The 21393-nt window shown below is 36.8% G+C and overlaps 1 protein-coding gene across 1 annotated transcript; it reads left to right on the top strand.

Moving 5' to 3' along the window:
* Positions 1–944: 944 nt before the first annotated feature.
* NRPA2 (nuclear RNA polymerase A2) lies at positions 945–20435 on the top strand. The gene is made up of 27 exons (XM_086653440.1): positions 945–1515; positions 1623–1705; positions 1804–1923; positions 2739–2815; positions 2910–2973; positions 3138–3208; positions 3351–3428; positions 3514–3559; positions 3690–3864; positions 3933–3985; positions 4116–4189; positions 4344–4461; positions 8911–8995; positions 9359–9474; positions 10302–10429; positions 10522–10601; positions 11367–11608; positions 11679–11843; positions 12033–12197; positions 12310–12384; positions 14153–14256; positions 14331–14406; positions 15382–15507; positions 15587–15730; positions 15966–16178; positions 19033–19281; positions 19654–20435. The coding sequence occupies exons 1-27, from the start codon at positions 1350–1352 to the stop codon at positions 20068–20070; spliced, it is 3510 nt and encodes a 1169-aa protein (XP_086509566.1). The 5' UTR covers positions 945–1349; the 3' UTR covers positions 20071–20435.
* The last annotated feature ends 958 nt before the right edge of the window (positions 20436–21393 follow it).

The following is a 21393-nucleotide window of genomic DNA, read 5'->3' as shown; positions in this document are numbered from 1 at the left end:
AATTGGGCTTCTCCAATTCTTTTTGTAATATTATCTCTCAATGCATATCAACTTCCACCACTTCCATTTTACTCAATGGAATCCCAGGACCTTCTTTCAAACCAACTAGAGGTCTTAGGCAGGGAGACCCTCTTTCCCCTTACCTCTTTATAATCTGCATGGAAGCTTTCACTAGAATGCTTCATGAAGCCCAAGTTAAAGGAGAGATTCAAGGTTTCAAACTTGCAAATTCTTCATCCATCATTTCCCACCTTCTCTTTGCAGATGATTGCCTTTTATTTCTTAAAATGGATATCCCCACTGTTCACAATCTTCAAAATTGAACTGGGGATTTAGGGGTGGCAATTTGGTCCCAACCGACGATTTTTTGTTCCCGAACCCGCCCCTAATGGAACGGCTTTTACCGACCCGTTTATTAAACAGTTTGGGTTTGGTATGAAATTTTAAAAAATAATCGGGTTCGGGGCGGGTTTGGTATTAGATAGTAAATTCCGTCCTGAACCGATTAGTACGATATGTACTAAATATATGTTTTATTTAAGGTTATGTTTCTAAAACTTTAATCTCATATTATCAATTTAACTATGTTATTTTTTATATTATTTAAGTAGTTGCAGTGTTTATGATTGATACACTCAAAGTCTTATAAAATTTTGTTAACAATTGTTATGTTACTTCAAACTAAAATAACTCTTGTGAAAGAAAACACAAATATTTTGTTTGAACCCGACCCGACTCATGTTATATTAAACGGGGCGGGACGGAGCGGTAATGGTTTAGCAGTTTTTAATTGGGCGCGAGTATGGTAATTGAATATCCACCCCGATTAATTATTGGGACGGTAATGGTAAACTCCGTTTGCTAACGGGACGGAGTTGAAAAGGGGATGAACAGTCCCAAATCCGCCCCGTTGACATCCCTAGGGATGTTAATTCCGATTGGTTATGGGTACATCTTTCTGCGAGGCCGTGTTGCTTCTTGCACCAAAGACCACAAGTTAGACATTTGTATTTTTTTTTTTGTTAAAAGTAGTTAGACATTTGTATTTGGGATATACAAACTCATAGTCATTTATGCGTCGTGCTGCCTTTATAATGTTGGCGACAACGGTGTTTTGGCCCCACAAAAGTGAATGTAAAAATCTGAGGCAACTCGCAATAGGTCGTGACCGATTCAAAAGAAACTAGGGTTTATGTCACATACAAAAACCCTGCGAATTTTTCCTCATAAAACCCTGAAGTTCTGAAGTAGAAGAGAACTGAACGCCTGAACAAGGTTTTGTTTTCAGTTGATAAAACTTGAAATCAAAGGCGAAGTGGTAGAGAGAGAGAAAGAAATCAAGAATAGGTATGACGGCAATGGAGAAGATAAAGAGTTCTGATTATGACAACTTACGAGAACTTTTCAAACCTCATATTGAATCTTTTGATTATTTTCTCGATTTCGGATTAGAAGCGATGCTTTTACATATTAAACCAATTGAAGTTCGTGATTCCGAAGATGAAAAAGTTCGAAATATCCTTTCTTTCTTTCTCTTTTAGTGTATTTTCTCTTGTTTTTGCTCCTAACATATAATTTCTCATTTATCATGATTGTTTTTGTTTTCCTTAACTATAACTCACTCTGGTTTGATAAGCATGAATTATACCGGCCACAAAAGCAACGCCATAATAGTGCTCTTAGTGATGAACTTTATCCTTTTGAGGTTTATATTCATCCCTTTTTTTTTGTGATTCATCTTCTTTCTCTCTCTCTCTCTAGTTTTAAACACTATTCTGATTTCTTTATATGCTTTCTACTCAGTGTCGACAAGGTGGACTTTCGTATTCAGGGAAGTTTTTGATTGATGTAAATATCCAAATTGGCAATAGGAAACCTGTTAGAGAAAAATTCAACTTTGGGCAGCTTCCTATAATGTTGAAGGTTGGTGTTTCCTTTCTTTAACTGAACTTGTTAGGTTTGAGATAGTTCAATTTAGGTTAATCAAATTATAGTTTTCTTTAGTTGAAACCAATTTATAAGAGTATAACCTTGTGATTTTTGGAGACTTTAATACCTAAATTGTAAACTAGACTAGGTAAATCTCACCCGTAGCCATTTATAGATCATTTAACTCCCCCCCACTATCATATCTTCCACGGGTGTTTGTTGAGACGTTTGCAGATGGAACTCTAGCAATTTGTAACATTATTCAGAACCGGACTTCATTGCATTCTAAATTTAGTTCAAGTAAGAGTCTATATGGAATAGGCAGATGACAGTCTTGACAAGATGTTTGGCTTTGTAGTGGTAAGATAGTTTGATTTCTCAGTCAACCATCGATTGCCTAGGGTCGTAAAAGCACTAAGCCTCGTACTTAACGAATTTTGACATTAATATTATCTGCTATTAATTGCTATATTAGCTAAAAATCTCAAACTTTTTATGCCAGTTCTGTAAATTTTACGCGAAACAAGCTTACCAGGTTAAGTTTCATACCGTAGTTTGTAGGTCTCGTAGTGGTAAGCGCTGCTATTCTCGAGTGTTAGTGACTCAAAATAAATAAATAATGAAATTTATACGGAGATGTTTGCTATGTTTCTCGTACTAGCTTTATTGGATTCTGGGAATTGGATTTCTGTAGAAATGAAAATTAAATGGTTGATACTGTTGGTTCTTATAATAACGTTATCTCAGCATAATATACAGCTTTATTGTCTATTGTATACATCATATGAATGGTCTTTATTATAATGTAGTCAAAGCTCTGTCACTTGAGAGATGCTGATCCTAGAACATTAGTTTCTTTTAAAGAGGAGGCTACGGAAATGGGCGGGTAAGTAATACATTGGTCCACTATTTTTAATAAAGCACTTAATATTCCATCGGCTCCAATCGATCTTTGAGTAATCGGCTATTCTCTCTCTTAGTTACTTCATATTAAATGGACTGGAGCGGCTTGTTCGACTTGTAATTATGCCGAAAAGGAACTACGTGAGTTACCCCTCCCAAACTTAACCAGATGTTTTGTTTTATAACCTTCAGTTGTTCGATACAGCAAATGTGAAGATCCTAGTGTCATCCTTACTAACCCTGCCCTTCTTAGTTTGGTTATCCTTTGTTAATATCCTGTTGCTAAAAGAATACTTCGTTTCCAGCCAATGAACGTCGAGAGAAGTTCGTTTCGCGAGAAGCGAGAAGGATATTCAGACAAAGCGGTTGTCATAAGGTGGTTTTCGTGCCTACTTTCAATCCATCAGTTTTGGAAATCGTTAAGTTTTATTGTTGATAATTAATAGAAGATCAGTTATCTGTGTTCTTTGTTATTAAAATGCTCTTTGCGGCAATTTCCCCCTTGGCTTTATTTTCAGATGCGTGAGAGATGATCTATCTGCTCTAACGGTTAGATTGTATTACCTTCAAAATGGAAGTGCACGGCTTGGGTTCTGGTGAGGATTGTTGTCTCACTAGTTTATTAGAGTGTCTCATTATGAATCTATTGAAGTACTCCTTTGAACTCTTAAACTTTCACAGGATAGAAGGGAGGGAGTTCTTCCTTCCAGTGGGTCTTGTCTTAAAGGTGCGTTGTAGATCTTTTTTAGACATGTCTGTTTATTGTATTTCTAACTTGTATTGCCTCCTTCCTTATATATTTGACTACGATTGATTGGTTTACGCTTCACAATAATAAAGTCACCCTTTGTTCATAGGCCCTCATTGACACGACTGACCTCGAAATCTATGAAAGCTTGACAAGTTGCTATAATGAGATGCACAAGCAGCGAGAGGGAGTTGTTGGTACCCAGCTTGTGGGCGAAAGAGTTAAGATTATTCTTGATGAAGTAAAGGAGATGTCTACTCGATCGCAATGCCTACAGCATCTAGGTACTGATGAAGTTTGCTCGTGTTAGTGTTGTTGGTTTGAACACATTACTCATTTTAATTTTCTTCAGGTCAGCACTTCCAACCAGTAATTGGTGGACTGGACGCTGAAAGCCATTTTGCTGTAAGTCCTAGAAGCATATGCATATGTATTTAATTCTCTTACTTTTCATTTTTTACTGAACTGTTATAGTGTCAGGGGTCTATTTTCTTGCTGATGCTGTGCATCTCTGGTTTGCACTATTTCTTTGCAGGTGGGAGAAATTATTCTAAAAGATTACGTACTCGTGCATCTTGAGAACAACCATGACAAATTCAATCTGCTCATGTTAGTTACTGCCTTCACCTTGATTACTCTAGATGTGAATTTTATTGATTGTGATTTTTATTAAACGTAGTACTTCGAAACGTTAGTTTCAATCGTCGAAATCTGCCATCATGTTCATGTTGGCTGCTAAAAGCTTACAAGTACTGTGTTTTAGCTTTATGCTGCAGAAGCTATTCGCATTTGTAGACCAGACTGCTTCGCTTGATAACACTGATGCTTTGCAAAATCACGAAGTCTTACTGCCTGGACACTTAATAACACTTTACCTTAAGGTACTTCTTTTACAAATGATATACTTTTTTGCTAAATTTTATTATTCAGTACTTTTTCTTTTGAATCATTTGAATTAATATTGAATAAAATGAGTCCCTAGGGGGATACAAGAGGAATTAGCTTGAATTACATAATGCTGTTCTCCCAATTGAAAACAAAATCATAGAATGAGATTGTCATTACAGATTTCATTCTCCTTCTCCAGTGGTAAAACATGCCTTTATCCTCAGCCTCCTTGATGGTGCAGACTAACTGATTATCTTTGAACATTTTAAATTTTGATATATTCTTTTTAATAGTTTGAACTAATATTGAGAGAAAAGAGAGAACAAGAAGAGAAGAATAGGGATGATTTACAATGGCTACATGTTATTTCATTATATCATCCCAATTCGAAATGAAATCAAAATAAGACAAGTCCTTAGCCCACCCTATATTTCTACTCCAATGAAACAACAAGCCTAGGATGTCTTCCACCTCTAAGTTAAAGCTGATAAATGAGTCCTTGAAAATTCCATCATTCCTTGCTTTCCAAATGGACCAACAAATAGCACACGGGATTAAGTTCCAAAGATCCTTCTTAGATCTCTTGATTGGAATTTTCCTCCATTGCTCTATGACTTGAGAAACCGATTTTGAAATACTCCATTGCAAGGAATGAAACTTCGGTTTCGGTGGAAATTTCGGTCGGTCCAAAAGTGGAAACGTTTCGTGGAAACGTTTCGGTCTGTGTGGAAATCTTGCAAATCTGTCGAAATTTTGTTATCCTTATTAAAGTTTGTTTAGCATGAAAGGTTGGTATCTTGGAGGCCTAATATGCAATAAAATAGAAGTTAGAGGGCTAATATCACTTATTCACCCCTAATAACCCAGAAATAGTTAGTTTAGGGGGTAAATGTTCTTAAAGTTTAACCATTCTGTCAATTGGAGGGGTTATATTCACGTCAGAATTTTTTCAGGGGTTAAATAATAATTAGTATTAAATTTCTAAAGCACCCGTACAAAGTGTTACAGGCACCCTCGATGGCTTAGGGACAGTGAGAAAGTGGGTGCCAAGAACAGTTTCTAGAGGGGCTTTTAGACTTATAATAATTTTTAAACCCTAATCCTTTTCTTCTTCAGCAGCCAGCCGTAACCCTTTCTTCCCCATCTGAAACCCTAATCCAATTTTCTTCTTCTTCACCTCTAAAATCACCTTAAAATATGAAATCCTAGAAATCAAGAAGATAAGAAGAAGAAATCAAGAGCATACGATGAAGAAAACAAGAAAAAAACGATGAATTAACCAGGTTTTTCTTTAATCTTTCAAAATCTCTGAACTATTTCGAAATTTCCATAGCTTTCGGTCGAAATCTCGATTTTTTGGACGAAATTTTACACGAAAATCATGTATGTGTGTTTTTACTTCGGTTGGTTGAAAAACCGAAATATTTCGGTCATGTCGACCGAAATTTTTCGAAATTTCATTCCTTGCTCCATTGATTGCGAGCGGTAAGGATGAAGTAGTTCCACAATTTTCGAGCCTCCTTACAGTGAATGAGAAGGTGATCTATCGACTCACCACTTTGGTTACATCGAGCACATCGGTTTGGCATTTGCATCCCACGCCTCTGGAGGTTGTCTATTGTTGGAAGCTTACACAGAACTGCCACCCAAATAACAAAGCTTACTCTTGGGGGAATTTTATTCGACCATAAGCACTTGAACTCAAAATTACAGTTTCCTTGTTCCCCCTGGTTTCTCAGCCTCGAGTAACAGTGTTTCACTGACAATCTATCCTTATCATCTGAGATCCAGATTCTTGAGTCTTCAATACCTTGAGTTGGTTTGAACTGCTCTAGCAGTTCCAAAAGATTAGAGTAAATTGGTATCTCCCAATCTTTTAAATTCCTCCCAACTCTGATCTCTCATGCTTGGAATTGCCAGTTATATGAACTGTTTTCTAATGCCTCTTTGGAAGTTGCAATGTAGAAGATTGCTGGAAATTTATCTTTTAGAGGTAATTGATGACACCAAATGTCATTCCAAAAGCTAATGTAATGGCCGTTTCCAAGTTTCCATTTTGTAATTCTCTCAAAATCTTTTGCTTTCGCAGCTATACATTTCCATACTCCACATCCATAAGCTACTTTAGTAGGCTTCTAGCACCAACCACCTTGAAGTTCACCGTACTTTTCTACTATTATATTTCTCCACAAGGAAGTTTTCTCCATAGCTAGTCTCCAAAGCCATTTAGACAGCATGGCATTGTTCATGGCCTTGAGGTTCTTAATGCCCAAACCACCTTCCTCAAGTTCTCTACATATGAATTCCCAAGCGACCCGGTGTATTCTCTTAGTGTCATCTTTATCGTTCCAAAGGAACTCGCACATTTTCCTATCGATTTCTTTTAGTACTGAGCTTGGCATGTTGAACAAGGACCGGAAATATAGTGGAAGAGCTGAAAGAACCGACCTTATGATTGTTAATTTACCCCCTCTTGATAGAGTTTTTGCCTTCCAAGAAGATAATTTTCTGTTAACCTTCTCCACCACCGGGTCCCATAGAGGGATAAGGCAAGGGGATCCCCTATCCCCATTACTCTTCCTTATGGTTTCAGAAACTCTTGAGTCATTGCTTACATTTTAATATTTTATTGTTCCTCTCTTTTCACATACACCATACTATGGCCGCTGGAATCATGTTCCACACATGTTTCTTTCTCTTCTTCTTCCTGATGTGATCCCATTGTCCCATGGCATCTTGGATGTTCCTTGGTTGGCACCATGAGATGTTTGCAGCCTTCAGGAAATAATTCCAAATATTTGAAGCTACTGTGCAATGTAAGAACAAATGGTTTGTAGACTCTGCTTTACACATGATACAACGGTTTGCGAACTGGAATCCCCTCCTTTTTAGTTCAATCGTTCGGAGTTTCTGTGAACATGCTGCCCAAACGGTGATACTTACTCTGATGGGGATGTTCTTACTCCAATACATCTTGTATGTTTGCTGCTGAATTTCCTCCTCACTGCTAGTAAGCCTCTGGTATAGATTCCTTACTGTAATTTCTTCTGCTTCTCCTGATTTCTATACTTTGCAATCCTTGAGAGGCCAGAAGCTATAAATACAATAAACTAAAAACTCTCTCGGTATTTCTCAAACGGTATCTCTCAAAACTAATACTAGAACTTTTTCAAATTTTGTTTTGTGTATTTATTAATTTGAAATTCTTTGATTTGTCAGATGACTCTTGATATTTACAACCTTGGAACCTTGTATTTTTTAACTTTCTAAGAAGTTTTTTGGTAATTCTGAATACCTTTTGATATCTCCAAAGACTAATACTAGAATTTTGTAAAAGTTTTTAGTGTGTATTTACTAAATGGAAACTTGCTAAATTGTTAAATGACTCTTGGTATTTCAAAAAATAGCATGTAAATATTAAATAAGATATGCATTGATTGGATTCGGATTCTTGGAAGTGGACAGATTTTCCACCTGATTTTAGATGGAATCTGGAAGTCGAGATGACTTGGCCGAGTTAGCCGAGCCAGACTTCTTAGGCATAAGAATATTTGATTCATGGTTTTAGTCTTGGTGTTGGATTTGAGAAAGAATATTCAAGCTCCATGGAGATGGTGGTTTGGGAAAAGTTGAAGCTCCACAAAAAATAAACAAATTCCATTCAATGTACTTTGACATTGTTTTAAAATATATAGTGAGAGAGTAGGAGTAGTTATTTTCAGAAGTGGTTATAGCAAATTATTTAATTTTTTCGATAAATATGATAAAAGATTAGTTGGAGCAAAGAGAAATACGTGAAGAGGGGGAGAGTTTAATGCATAGTTTTTTAACTACTTATCTAAAAAGGTGGGGGAGATAATCGGTTTTGGTAGAGAATAAATGGAGAGAAAATGGGGGGCGTTGAGAGGTAGTTTGTAACTCCTTATCTAATTATGTGACACATGGATGGGAAGTTAAAATAACTTATTTTCAAGCAATTTGAACCATTAGATCAAGAAACTACAGATTATAATTAGACGGACGCGAATATCTCAGAGATAGATCGACGGTTCACTTCAAAAAATACCATTGTGCTTTATATAATAGATATATCATCCTAAATCTTGTTTTGTCATGCCACGTCTCTAGTGGTGCATCTACAAGTAGCTGACATTTGTGCACTCATTGGCCCGGGAAATATTTGATGTTTGTTATATTCAAAAACCTTTTATTTGATGTCTTAGAGTGATTAGAGTTACCGAGAGGACAATGAGTCTGAATTAAAAAATTGCAAGAATTTAAACACTGTATTTGACTGGTTTTGATGCAATATTACAATTTTGCAGTAGTGCTTTATATAAAAATTCTTCAGAATAAGTTTCTGTTTTCATGTCAATAAGATTTAGCCTTTTTAGCAATTCCCTTACATCTCTGTTTGCATTTTCTGTTATTGTGTTTGTTAGGAAAAACTGCAACAGTGGTTGTACAAAGGAAGGCAATTACTTCAAGATGAAATAAAGAAAAAAGGCTCCAAGTTCGAAATGACAGGTAATTTCTACAATGCTTTGAAATGTATTATTGCTTCTGTTCTTGATCATATGCTTGACCCTGGTGTTATTGAAGTAGTTCATTTACTAATTGTATACACATAGTTTCCTGCTGGATCTTGTATTACCAATTTTGATAATAAGTATGAGCCTTGCGGGGCTTTGCGTTGATAATTAGCCTCAAGGTCAAATCAAGGTGGTATTGGGGTGTCCATCTAATACTCAAACCTAGGCACTACTTTTCACCATAAAAACTCCTTAATTTAGATAGTTGTCTATTACCAAAATGGAACTTTGCACGAGGACAGTATTTCTTTCCATCGAGTATTGACATTGTTAATTCCTTTTTTCAAAATGTTTGCAGTGCCCAATGTTAAGAAAATTCTGGCTAAAAATCCTTCCAAAAGTGTTGGCATGGCTATTGAGAATATGTTGAAAACTGGGAGACTGGTTGCGCAGTCAAGTTTGGATCTACAGCAGGTATTCAGACACTGGGCCTATACCTATTTTTCTTCTTGGACTTAAAACGAATCAACTTTCTGTTCTGTTGGGAAGACTATTAATTTTCAACTCCTTGGCTACGAATGCTTATTGTCTATACCTACTTTTCTTCTTGGACTTAAAGCGAATGAACTTTCTGTTCTGTTGAGAAGACTATTAATTTTCAACTCCTTGGCTATGAATGCTTATTGTCTATATATAAAGAGAGAAAATGGTTTCTACGTGGCGTAAGATTAGACTTCAAACTGGGAAGAAAAACATTTGTAGTGCAAATTTGGATTTACTCCCTGAATAGGTGGCAATTAATTATTTGCCAGATTTTAGAGTTCTAATAAATTACTTTGCCTGAAAATAGAGGGGTATATAGTTTGATTTTATGACTAGGGTGTCTTTACATCTTCTAACGTGAACTTCTAAAATGAGAGCACGGGCTAGAGGCTATAATTCTCATCCACATAAGGGAAAATGCGTGGTACCATATTTGTGCTGGAGAAAGTTTTTGGTGTCAATGGGTGCGCCCCCTACTGTTTTTACCCTTGAAATTGGGGTTTCCATATTAGCATTGAAGAAGCTCCTAGCTGGGCAAACCTAAGAAGCTGGATTAACCTAAGAAGTTGTGTATCTCTAGTCTAGGAATCTCAAGGAGGTTAAAGACGTATCTTATATAGATACGGTAGTTACCTGGGAGACTTGGATGATGTAACCAGTCTCTTTCTTTTGTTTTCACGCGCTTGTATATACTTTTTTCAATATATTCACTCAAAATTTCAAAAAGAATAATGTATAGAGCATTCTCTTGTCTACAGAGAGGTGGTTTTACTATCATAGCAGAGAGACTCAATTTTCTCCGCTTCATTTCGCATTTTCGAGCTGTTCATCGAGGAGCTTCTTTTGCGGGATTGCGTAGCACAAGTGTTCGGAAGTTGCTACCTGAGTATGCCTTTCTTATCATATTAACTTCTTTGAATGTGTGAGGAAACTTCGTACCCTTTTTTTTTGTTAAATTTGTTTGTTTTTTGTCTTCAGATCGTGGGGGTTTCTTTGCCCAGTTCACACACCTGATGGAGAACCATGTGGTTTATTGAACCACATGACCTCTACTTGTCGTAAGTTTGTTGTTCCCCTTCGAATGTAACTTCTTTTTTCAAATATTATACTAACTCATCTGTTCAAGCTTGATGTGGTGAATTTTTTTTCCAAAAATTTGAATTAATATTGAACGGAAGGAGAATGTACAACTAAGAGAAGTACATCACTGAAAATTCAGTGGAAAAAAACTAGAGAAGAAGAATTTAGAATGAATTTACAGTGTCTCAATTTTCCACATAATTCATAGAGGACATGTGTTTAACCCATTTGAATTATGATGTGGTACACCAGAATCAGAAAAAGTGTTATCTGTTTCATGTTTCGTAGTATGTAAATCAGATGCTCCCTTTCAGTGATTTTTGGCTGCGTCGGATACTTGTGTTGACGCTAGGATACTCTTCTCAGGCACTTAGCAATTAAGTCTTAACTGGGTATGATGTGATGTCTTGTATGCGCAGATGATTTGTACACACACAGTCGTGCAAGTAATATAAGTATATAACATACCGCTCTTTGTTGAACAAAAAACATTAAAGAAACACTGCTCTAGGTTCCCGCTTTTTATGTGAGGTGTAACAATAGTTGATCTAAAAGTAAAAACACTGCTCTAGGTTCACTCCTGATTTTGGTCTTGTTTCCACTCACATGTGAGACCTAATACCATCACAAGTTTCATAATTTATACATGGTTATGATTCATTCGAATTTCTGATGTTCTTACCACGCCTACTGTACTTCGTTACTAATGTCAGTTTCTTTCTTTTTCGTGGAAAAAATCTCAGGAGTGACTACATACTTTGATGCGCAAGGAAAACTCAAAGATTTTTTAACTATCCGCTTAAATATAGTCAGGGTTTTGACCGGTGTTGGAATGACCCCGTCATTGCCAAGGCTCGTCCGAGCTGGTCCTCCTGAAGTTCTGTTCGTTCTTCTAGATGGACGTGTGGTTGGTTCTATACCTTCTACTATAGTTACAAAAGCGGTGGAGCATATTAGGAGGTTAAAGCTATCTCCAAGTTCTGGGGTATACATCTTTCAAGTAACATAACTACTTTTTAGTTTACTTCAAGTTTCACTAATAGAACATGTTCCAGATTCCCGAGGATTTGGAAGTCGGATATGTGCCGTCCTCCACTGGTGGGGCTTATCCAGGGTTGTATCTTTTCACATCTCCGTCAAGATTTGTTCGACCAGTGAGGAATATTTCTGTCCCTACAGAGGAAAATCGGGATATTGAGCTTATTGGCCCTTTTGAGCAGGTAAAGTGATTGATTGAATTATGTTCTCTTCTTAGGATAGAGATTGTCTATGGCGGTTCTTGGTAGACCACCGTCAGTGATTCTTGAAGAAATTTGGAAGTATCACAACTATCTTCTATGAAGTGGTAAACAGTAAACTATTTTCACCACACCAATTACTGTATCTTTTCCAAATATGTTAACGACCAGGTCTATATGGAAATTCGATGTGCTGATGGTGGAGAAGGGGGAAGGAAAATCAATTTTCCTGCAACTCATGAAGAGATCCACCCTACTGGAATACTTAGTGTGGTTGCCAACTTGACGCCATGGTCTGATCATAATCAAAGTCCAAGAAATATGTATCAGTGCCAGGTTCTTTATCTTCTCATCAACTATCTCAAAACTTCTTCATGCTTTACTTCTTTCTGTTCTCTCAGAACTGTATCTGTATTATATGCCAGCTTAACTCTGTTATCAATTGTAGATGGCAAAACAAACTATGGGTTTCTCCGGGCAAGCAATAAAACACCGAGCAGATCAGAAGCTGTACCATCTTCAGGTGTGTTTGATGATTTAACAAAATAAATATGGTTATCTGCGCAAGCCAAAAAATATAATCAGAAGCAAGTAAGCAACTCTTCTGATTATAGTTTTTTTGTGGTATATTTACAGCTTTGGGGCTCTATACCCAACTAGCTACAAGATACAATTTGATAAGCATTGACTCCTAATCAGTCATGAACTCCCTATCCTGCGATGCCATGAAAATAATTCCCCCCCGGCTGAAATATATTCCCAAGTCGTTTATTGCCCTTACTCCTTCGCGATTGTAGCTTTTCGCCGTACCTCCATGGGACCTTTCACCTCCTTTGGTTAACCCACGATGCACCACTAGCCTTTATAAGCATGTTCTACATTCTCCAATAAATGGCTATATTTAGAAATTATTGGTGGTCTCCTTACCTGCCTTGCAAATTATACATCTATTTGGTACAAATTTTTTCCTTTTCCTTATGTTATCAATTTTAGGTACTCTTTTTTAACATGCCTTGCGAATTATACTAGTAAATAGTAATGATGTGTTCATATTCCCATTACGGACTGGAGTTTCATTGATTTTGTAGAGAATCCATTCTCCTTATTAGCATTCCAAATCCTCCTATTTTCAGTCATGGTAGTATGCTCAATAATATTCAGAAGTGTAGCCATATCATATATTTCCCCATAATTTAGGTTTCTTCTTAAATCAAGGTCCCATGTCATACTCCTCCATCATCCAATAGCATTCGAACTCACTTGCTTCCTTAGGTGGCAAGGCAAATATAGCAGTAACATAAATTGTCATAGAACACCAAACTGTGCAAAATTTAATACGTAATACCATCTCCCGGTCCTATAGAAACACCAGCTCGGAGCCTCCACACTGAGCTTTCCACTTTGTCACTGTAGTTTCCTTCAATAATTTTCCACTGCCTGTTACCCTTTAGAGAGCATAAACTTGAGCCTCGAAGGCACGCACTTCAGTTTTAAGAGTCGAATCAAGGAGAACTTGTGTGCTTCATTTGGTCTCGGGTTAAACCCAGGTTCCTCGGGTATGTTATATCATACGGATGGGCAAACTCCAGGCAGCAACCACAATATCTCAATCCTGTTTAATAGAGATTTCAGGTTTTGATCTTCTCAAAAGCCCAATCAGGTATTGTTTCTTATGTAAGAATGAATGTGGGGAAAACAAAGTAGTTGAGATTTTCGTAAGATGCAGTCGAATCAAGTAGTGGTTCATCAGTCTTAAACTAATCATCTTTGACTTGAGGAACTGTTTGAGCTTCAAGTAATCCGAGAAGTAGAAATATCATTTTTCCACGTACCTGCAGATTCTACGCATTGTTCATCGGAATTTTGCATACACAAATATACCTAAATTTTTAAAAATGGAGGAGCTAAACATATTGAATATGCAGATCATAATCTCATATGCACTTACTGAACATTGAAAAAAAAGCCTTCTGATTAGCAATTTAAATTTAATTTTTTTCTTTAATGTTAGGTAGCCTAGTATCACATATGTTCTGAAAATTGGGAGTCAGATGTAACATTTGATGTGATTATATTTATAAGTTATAACTATAGAGATGCGCCCGGAGCTTGCTTTCGGTAGTAAATGTCACAACTGAACTTTGTTTTTTTTATACTATTTAGTCACTAGTCTTAAATATTAAGTGGACTTGACTCAGCGAAGTTGTCTGTTGATTGGTTCTAGGATGTGTTTTCAGTGTACCTACATATTTTCCCTTGTTGATGAAAGACTATCTGAATGATCTTTGCAGACTCCTCAAACCCCCATTGTTCGTACAGCCTCATATGCGAAATATTGCGTCGATGAATTCCCCACAGGGACAAATGCAATAGTTGCAGTGTTGGCCTATTCTGGGTAAGCTTTGCAAGCATATTAACTAGCTTCTAATGTTGTACCTGTTGTGAGACCCTATATCTCTCCTTTTCCAGATATGACATGGAAGACGCTATGATCTTGAACAAGTCCTCCGTAGAGCGTGGGCTGTGTCATGGGCAGATATATCAGGTTTCGGCCAAAAACTCAATCTATAATTTGATTACGTAAATTATTAACTAAACAGACCCAAGTAGAAAGTTTCCTCTTAAGCAGTGCTTCTAATATCTTATGATTCACAATCTAAATCCCATATTGAATTACATTTGAGGGAGAATCCTATGTATTACTAGTATGTCTGCTGCACCATGAGACTTAAGCGTAAGTCCAACTAGAACGATCAACCCCACACTTGCTTTATTAGTTTCTCCTTTTAAGGTTTTGTCTCTAGTCTCTACGTTTTGCTGTATAGGTATTTCACTCTCGATCTCGTTGACCCACAAATTATGCTAAATCCTAGATATGTAGATACTTGATTAACATTTGCGTTATAAATGTCCTTTAAATACATCATATACAGGTGAGTGAGGGAAATGGAAATTGTTACATGCCACAGCAACCTCTCTCCCGCCATGACAACTTTGCCGAAGTTGTGTTGCATGTCAACCCTAGTACAGAACTACAGACTGCAGATGCATACAAACACGCAAATTAATATTCTGTATAATAGAATATCTCAAATACCTCAATACAAAAGAATCAGCCGCACATGAGCATTTTTAGACCATTTTGTTGCTATTGAATATAGCTGAATTAGATTTATGCATCATATATAGAAGGTTTAGTAACAGATGCAGTATATTGAGGTACATAAAGGATTCGGAAGTGATGTGATTTTGGATGTCACTTTATAATCAATTTATCATACCTTTGCAAGAGTGTGAGAATGTTGAAGATAAGCTAATGTCTACTGAGATAAAATATGAGAAGTTGAGTGCTGTAAATGACTTGAAAGTATTTAAAATGTGCTTACTTGTTAATTAGGCTTATCCATTATCCAATATTTTGCAAGTTTGAATTTGAAAAGGAAAAAAGAATACTTAGCTATTGCTGTATATCTTTTTTGGGTTTTTATAAATAAGGACCACTTCGATTTCTTTTATGCAGGTAGAATGCATCGACTTGGAAGAGGATGGAAAAACAGATCAAGATAAAAAAGTATTCTCTAGAAGTAATGTAGACAAGTCCGCGCACTCTCGGATTGATTCTGATGGCTTACCATATGTGGGACAGGTTAGATTTCGTTTTCCGTTCATCTTTTGAACTATTAAGAGTCATTCTAAAGTCTTAATCTCTTGACTGTTTATTTCAGATATTACAACCAAATGATCCATATTGCAGCGTTTACGATAAAACAACCGACACAACAAAACTAACTAAGTTAAAGGGTTCAGAACATGTTTTTGTCGATTATGTTGCAGTTGATGGGGGGAACTTAAAGAAACCACCACAGAAGGTAAAACGAGTAAATGTCTGAATAGTTTGCAGTTAATGTTTTCCATTTGCAAAATCAAATTCCTTAATGCGTTAACCTTAAGTAATATGTATATATATACGTGTTTTCTGGTGTATGAGGTTTACATCTCTGGGTAGGGCATGAGAGACTTTATCCTAACCAATTGACTCAGGAATTTTAAGTATTCATACATACATTGTTGGACTTGCGCTCCTCTAATTGTGTTCATGAACAGGTGAATATTCGTCTTCGACGTCCTAGAAATCCTATAATTGGTGACAAGTTTAGCAGTAGACATGGGCAGAAAGGTGTTTGCTCTCAATTATGGCCTGACATCGATATGCCATTCTCGGGAGTAACAGGAATGCGTCCCGATCTAATCATCAATCCTCACGCCTTCCCTTCCAGGATGACAATTGGGATGCTTATGGAATCTGTAGCAGCTAAGGTATTATAATACACTAATACAGACACCGCTAGATTATTATTATTGTAGCGCTTTTTTACTGGTTTCTTAACATCATTTCCGAGGTGACAGTAGCTGTTGGTATTGTTTGAACAAATGGAAGAGAGATTATTCAGTGCGTCGAAAAAAAATCCAATACTTTAATCACACACACACAAACACACACACATATGTATATATATATATATATATATATATATATATATATATATATATATATATATATATATACGTGTCACAATCTGCACTTTCTTTATGCTTAGCACTTGCCACTTCTTGCATACTAAAATGTTCTGCCTAGTATCTTAAAGGTGAAATGTGGTAGAGTATTAGTACTTCAAATGGTTCGCACTTTAGACCTGTGATGTATGGTTGAGTGTTACATCTTTATGGGTGCATTATCAAACGTGCAATTTTGGATATCCTATTCCAATATGCACTCCTTAAATTCAACTAGGTTTCGTCCTTGTTAATGTACCGAAGAGAAATCATTTTGTAAGTATGAAGTTTTGGAGGTTGGTTTTGACTATAATACTTGGATGGAGCAATTTTGATGTAGGACAGAAATGGGAAAATGGAATTGAAGAAGAAAATAACTTGATTATATTATAGATAGGCACTAGCATCACACTAATACAAGCTAGGAATCACTCCTAGAGCCCATAGGCATCACACCTTTGGAATATTTGCATCACACAAATACATATAGCTTGAATAGCTGCTGGAAAATCTTTGTCTGTCCTCAAACAGCAGGAAAATACAGGCCTTATATAGGCATAAAACCCACCCTTGACATCTTTACTTCTAGGCTTTGAACTTCTAAACTCCTAGGACACTAAAAGCTATGTAGTTGATCTCGGGCTCGGTCTCGGTCCGACCGAAGGCCGAGACAGATAGAGATTCTCGGTCGAGACAACATGTATAGTTAATCATAAGTAATATTTACTAAGTAATAAGTTTAACTCCCTGGCTCTTCATTACTTCATGATTTTCCGGACTATAAACATAAAATTACTCCAATCTTCATCATAAACAAAATCCTGTTATAGTTCACTTCAGTAGTTCAATAAAATAAGTAAATAACGAAGTTCATACTTTATAAGTATTCAATAACTAATAAGTTACTAGTAGTACTATAGTCATCATCTTCAATTTCCATAATGACTAGTTGTTCGATAAAATAAGTAGTATAATATTAGGATTTAAAGTTTCCAAAAAAATTAGAAGTCGTTGATTGGGTCTCGGTCTTTCTCGGCCGAGATAGCCGAGAAACTCGGCCAAACCCTAACTCGGAATATCGACCGAATCTCGTATCGGGAGAGGGCCGAGACGAGACCCGATTCTCGGCCGAGACCAACTACATGGACTAAAAGACATTATAAAGGACATTTAAGACGTTAATGAGACATTAGACATTATAAGACATTAAACACATTAAAGAGACACTATAAGACATTAAAGACATTAATGAGACACTAAAAGACATTAAAGACACTTAACCATCCTATTTAATACTTAGAAACTAGTAGAATTTCTACAAAGACATGTGGATCAGGCCCACACTATTCAAGGTTCTAAGTGGGCCATTCATGTAAGACACGGCAAATTAGAATTTGGGCCTTGCAATCCTTCTTTTGACGTCTCTTGTATGCCTTAAACAGTTGCTGCCCTTCATCTCTATCAAATTTTTCCCAAAGTCAGATTTGAAATCTAATTCGAGATCAGAATTGACTCGATTCAGACTTTAGAACTCGCTCAAATTCTTGACTTGTGCTGTTTTTGAGTCCCTCTAGACACAACAAGTCAGACTGAGATGACTCAAATTCAGACAAGTCTGACTCAGGCGAGCTAGGTTCCAAAAAGTCGGACTCAGGCGAGTCAAATTCAGACAATTAAAATGAAATTGGGATCCCTTAGCTACTAATACTAGTAAGAGATGGAAGGTATTATTCGTACCGTTGTGGCTTCAAGTTGCATTGTAACTTTTCCTTCATTGTCCAGCTGCCAGAGGTGTTTGGGACTTCTTAAATTCTTTTTGGGTTCAATAAATGTCTCTCAGATGTACGGTTATGTGCATCCGTCAATGGAAAGGTCTCAACTGCCTAAGACAGGAAGACATTTATGTACCTTATCCCAGACGCTATTTTGTGGGCTATCTGGAAATACCGTAACAAGATGATTTTTATGAACAACTGAAGTGAAGTTGCATACCACCATTTTGCATTCTCAAACCAATCTTTATCATTAGAGCAGGCAGTTGCAATGGGCTAGGAATTTTACTTTTGTAGATATTTCGGTTTCCTGAGGCTAATTGTTTTTTTTTTTTTTTTTTTTTTTTTGAGAGGCTAATTGTTTTTATCCCTTGGTCATTGTGTCCTCCCGATACTAGGGCCATCTGTATATCATTGATTCTGTTTCTCTTTAATTTGATGACTTCAATCTAAGTAGTAGAAAAAAAGAAGCCTTTAAAATAAAGAATCAGCTTTATCTTTTGTGGAGTTGCCTTTTCTGATAGTGTAGTCTCCACCTTTGAATGTGTTTCGAATATATGTCTCGATGCGAAAGACATAACTGATCAGGCACGGTTCAATGTGCAATAGTGTTCCGCAGGCCACCACCATTATTGATTCCACCTAAAGATGTATAACTTTGAGATTACTACCTTCATGTGATATTTTTATGATTTTAGATGTCTACTTAGAAGTTCTTCCATAGTTCACGTTATATTTGGCTATTCATCCGAGGTTTTGCTTTTGTCCATCTTCACTGCGCATGGCATAGGTTAATGACAACTCCGCAACTTCCTTTAGAATTTAAAAATGCATATTTTCTACAGGGGGGCAGCCTGGCAGGAAAATTTGTTGACGCGACCCCATTTGCTAGTTCAACTATGAAAAAGAATGAGGCGGAAGAGGCAAGATCACTTGTCAATGAACTTGGTCCGGTGTTAGCATCTCACGGGTTCAATTATCATGGTTTAGAGGTACTGTATAGTGGTTTTCTTGGGACAGAGCTTACTTGTGCGATTTTTATCGGGCCTGTCTATTATCAGCGTCTCCGGCATATGGTATCTGACAAGTTCCAGGTAAGTTTAATTTCAATCCTATGTCTATTAAAATGAATAAACATAAAACAACTACCTTCAAATTTTATTGATGAATTACATTTTACTCAACACATTTTCGGAGTTGCATGAGAGGGAATTCATTTTTAAATCTTTCGATTTAGTTCTGCTCCAGCTATTTTCACTTGGAACCTTGATAGTAGGATCTGTTTAATCCACATTATTATTTGAGGTTGTCCACTTTTAGTATAAAAGAGTTTGTTGAACTAATTTGATATATTAATGCTTACGGAATCTTAACCTCAGAATCTCAAATAATAGACTAGGGTTTTAACAGCTTTCTGATTTCTCCAACAACACACCTAATTGTTTTATGTGGGGCACGTTATTCAGGTTAGGTCCACTGGAGTCGTAGATCAAGTAACAAGACAGCCGATCAAAGGAAGAAAGCGTGGTGGAGGTATTCGATTTGGGGAAATGGAGAGGGACTCGATGCTTGCACATGGGGCTGCATATTTATTACATGACAGGCTTCATACGTGTTCGGATCATCACATTGCAGATGTCTGTTCACTCTGCGGGAGCCTTCTTACAACAACTTCTATCCAAACGCCGAAAAAAGCGGTTCAGAAAATTGGAAAGTTGCCCCCAGTAAGGACCCCGAAGAAGGTTACCTGCCATTCTTGTGAAACTAGCAAAGGAATGGAAACTGTGGCGATGCCCTATGTTTTTAGGTATTTGGCTGCCGAATTAGCTGCAATGAACATAAGAATGACTCTCAAGCTAAGTAATAGAACAGAATCATCGTGAAGCACCAGCAACATCTAAGACTTCGGTAGGGAACCTAAAATTTTGTTCCTTCCGGTTTCCCCAACAAAGTACTATCGCGAAGAATTGCAGCTGCTGCTAAGCTAGGGTTTGACAAATTGACACAATTCTGTCGTGTTCTTACTTATCAAGAAACTTATATTTAACTCTCGATTTGGTATATTATCTATTCCGAGTATGTATGTTGTGTCATATTTATCGGTTTCAGATTCTCGTTCTTCATATTAATTTGTTATAGAGTTGGTTGTGACGGGGAATGGATTCTTGTGGCTGATACATTAGGTAAAAATGCGAAATTGTTGTCAAACAGTTGTGGGTTATTAATACAAGGAGGAGATACGGAGTCATATTTATGTGGTTAATGCAGTAACCTTTGTCTGGTGCTAATATGACACACCTGATGACTTCTAACGCCTTAGCAGTTATTGATATTATTTTATGTTTTAGACACTTAGTTTAAATTTTCATATTCGGGGTCTTTTTTTCTTGCCGAAGGCTCCACAGTTGTACCTAAAAAGTCGACAGTTACTAAGCTCAGTTGTCCACACATAGTTCAGGTTTCGAACAATCTTGCGAACGATGTGGCGCTATAAGAACACCATCTTTAGCTGTTAATGATATTGCAACTACTTTTGACGCTATAGGTCCAAGACCACTGGTATGAAATTTTATCTTCGATTAAGGTTTCGCTAGTTACTAAGATTGAACATACACCTACAGCCAAGGCTCCAAGAGCCACCACTAGTTACTAAGGTTGAACATATGTAGCCAAGGCTCCAGACGAGCAATCTGAGATTACCTTCACAAATTGGCACCCATTAATGAGATGCAATAAATTCTGGAGAGTCGCTCTAGTAGAAAAATGAACATGAAAAGAAAACAGAGACCAGAGAAAGAAGATGATTCCACAAAATTAACGGAACAGGTTATTTGGTCAGAGCTTCCTGTAAATTTTGTTTTGGTAGAGAAGGATCAGTCAATATTTTTTTAGTCTTGGGTTCCTTAGGTACTTTATTTAATTTGCAACACTTATCATGGTTTTGTAACACCTTGTGACATCTTTGCAACACTTTCCGACAACTTTGTAAAAAAATTCGGCAGTTTTGCAACACCTTGCGGCAGCTTTGCAACATATTGCGAAAACTTTGCATTACCTTACAGCGTTTTGCAACACCTTGCAACGTTTCCTATAAAAAAAAAAAAAAAAAAAAAAGAACATACTAAAAATCAATCTCACTGAGTGTTGGATTTTACCATATGTTCAGCTTGCCTTCAAAAGGTACCCACTATGGATCATCCTCAATA

Source organism: Eschscholzia californica, unplaced genomic scaffold, assembly GCF_041429995.1.
Source record: "Eschscholzia californica isolate CP2 unplaced genomic scaffold, dmEscCali1.0.p SCAF_1, whole genome shotgun sequence".
Lineage (NCBI taxonomy): Eukaryota > Viridiplantae > Streptophyta > Magnoliopsida > Ranunculales > Papaveraceae > Eschscholzia > Eschscholzia californica.
Note: the sequence above shows the minus strand (reverse complement) of the source record. Positions and strands in the feature narration are given on the sequence as shown.

Excerpts from the sequence above, each read along its gene's own strand:
- NRPA2 (XM_086653440.1), top strand. The coding sequence starts at position 1,350 with ATGACGGCAATGGAGAAGATAAAGAGTTCTGATTATGACAACTTACGA. Across the intron at positions 3,986-4,115 it reads ACGCTGAAAGCCATTTTGCT|GTGGGAGAAATTATTCTAAA; the intron begins GTAAGTCCTAGA and ends ATTTCTTTGCAG. Across the intron at positions 11,609-11,678 it reads AGCTATCTCCAAGTTCTGGG|ATTCCCGAGGATTTGGAAGT; the intron begins GTATACATCTTT and ends AACATGTTCCAG.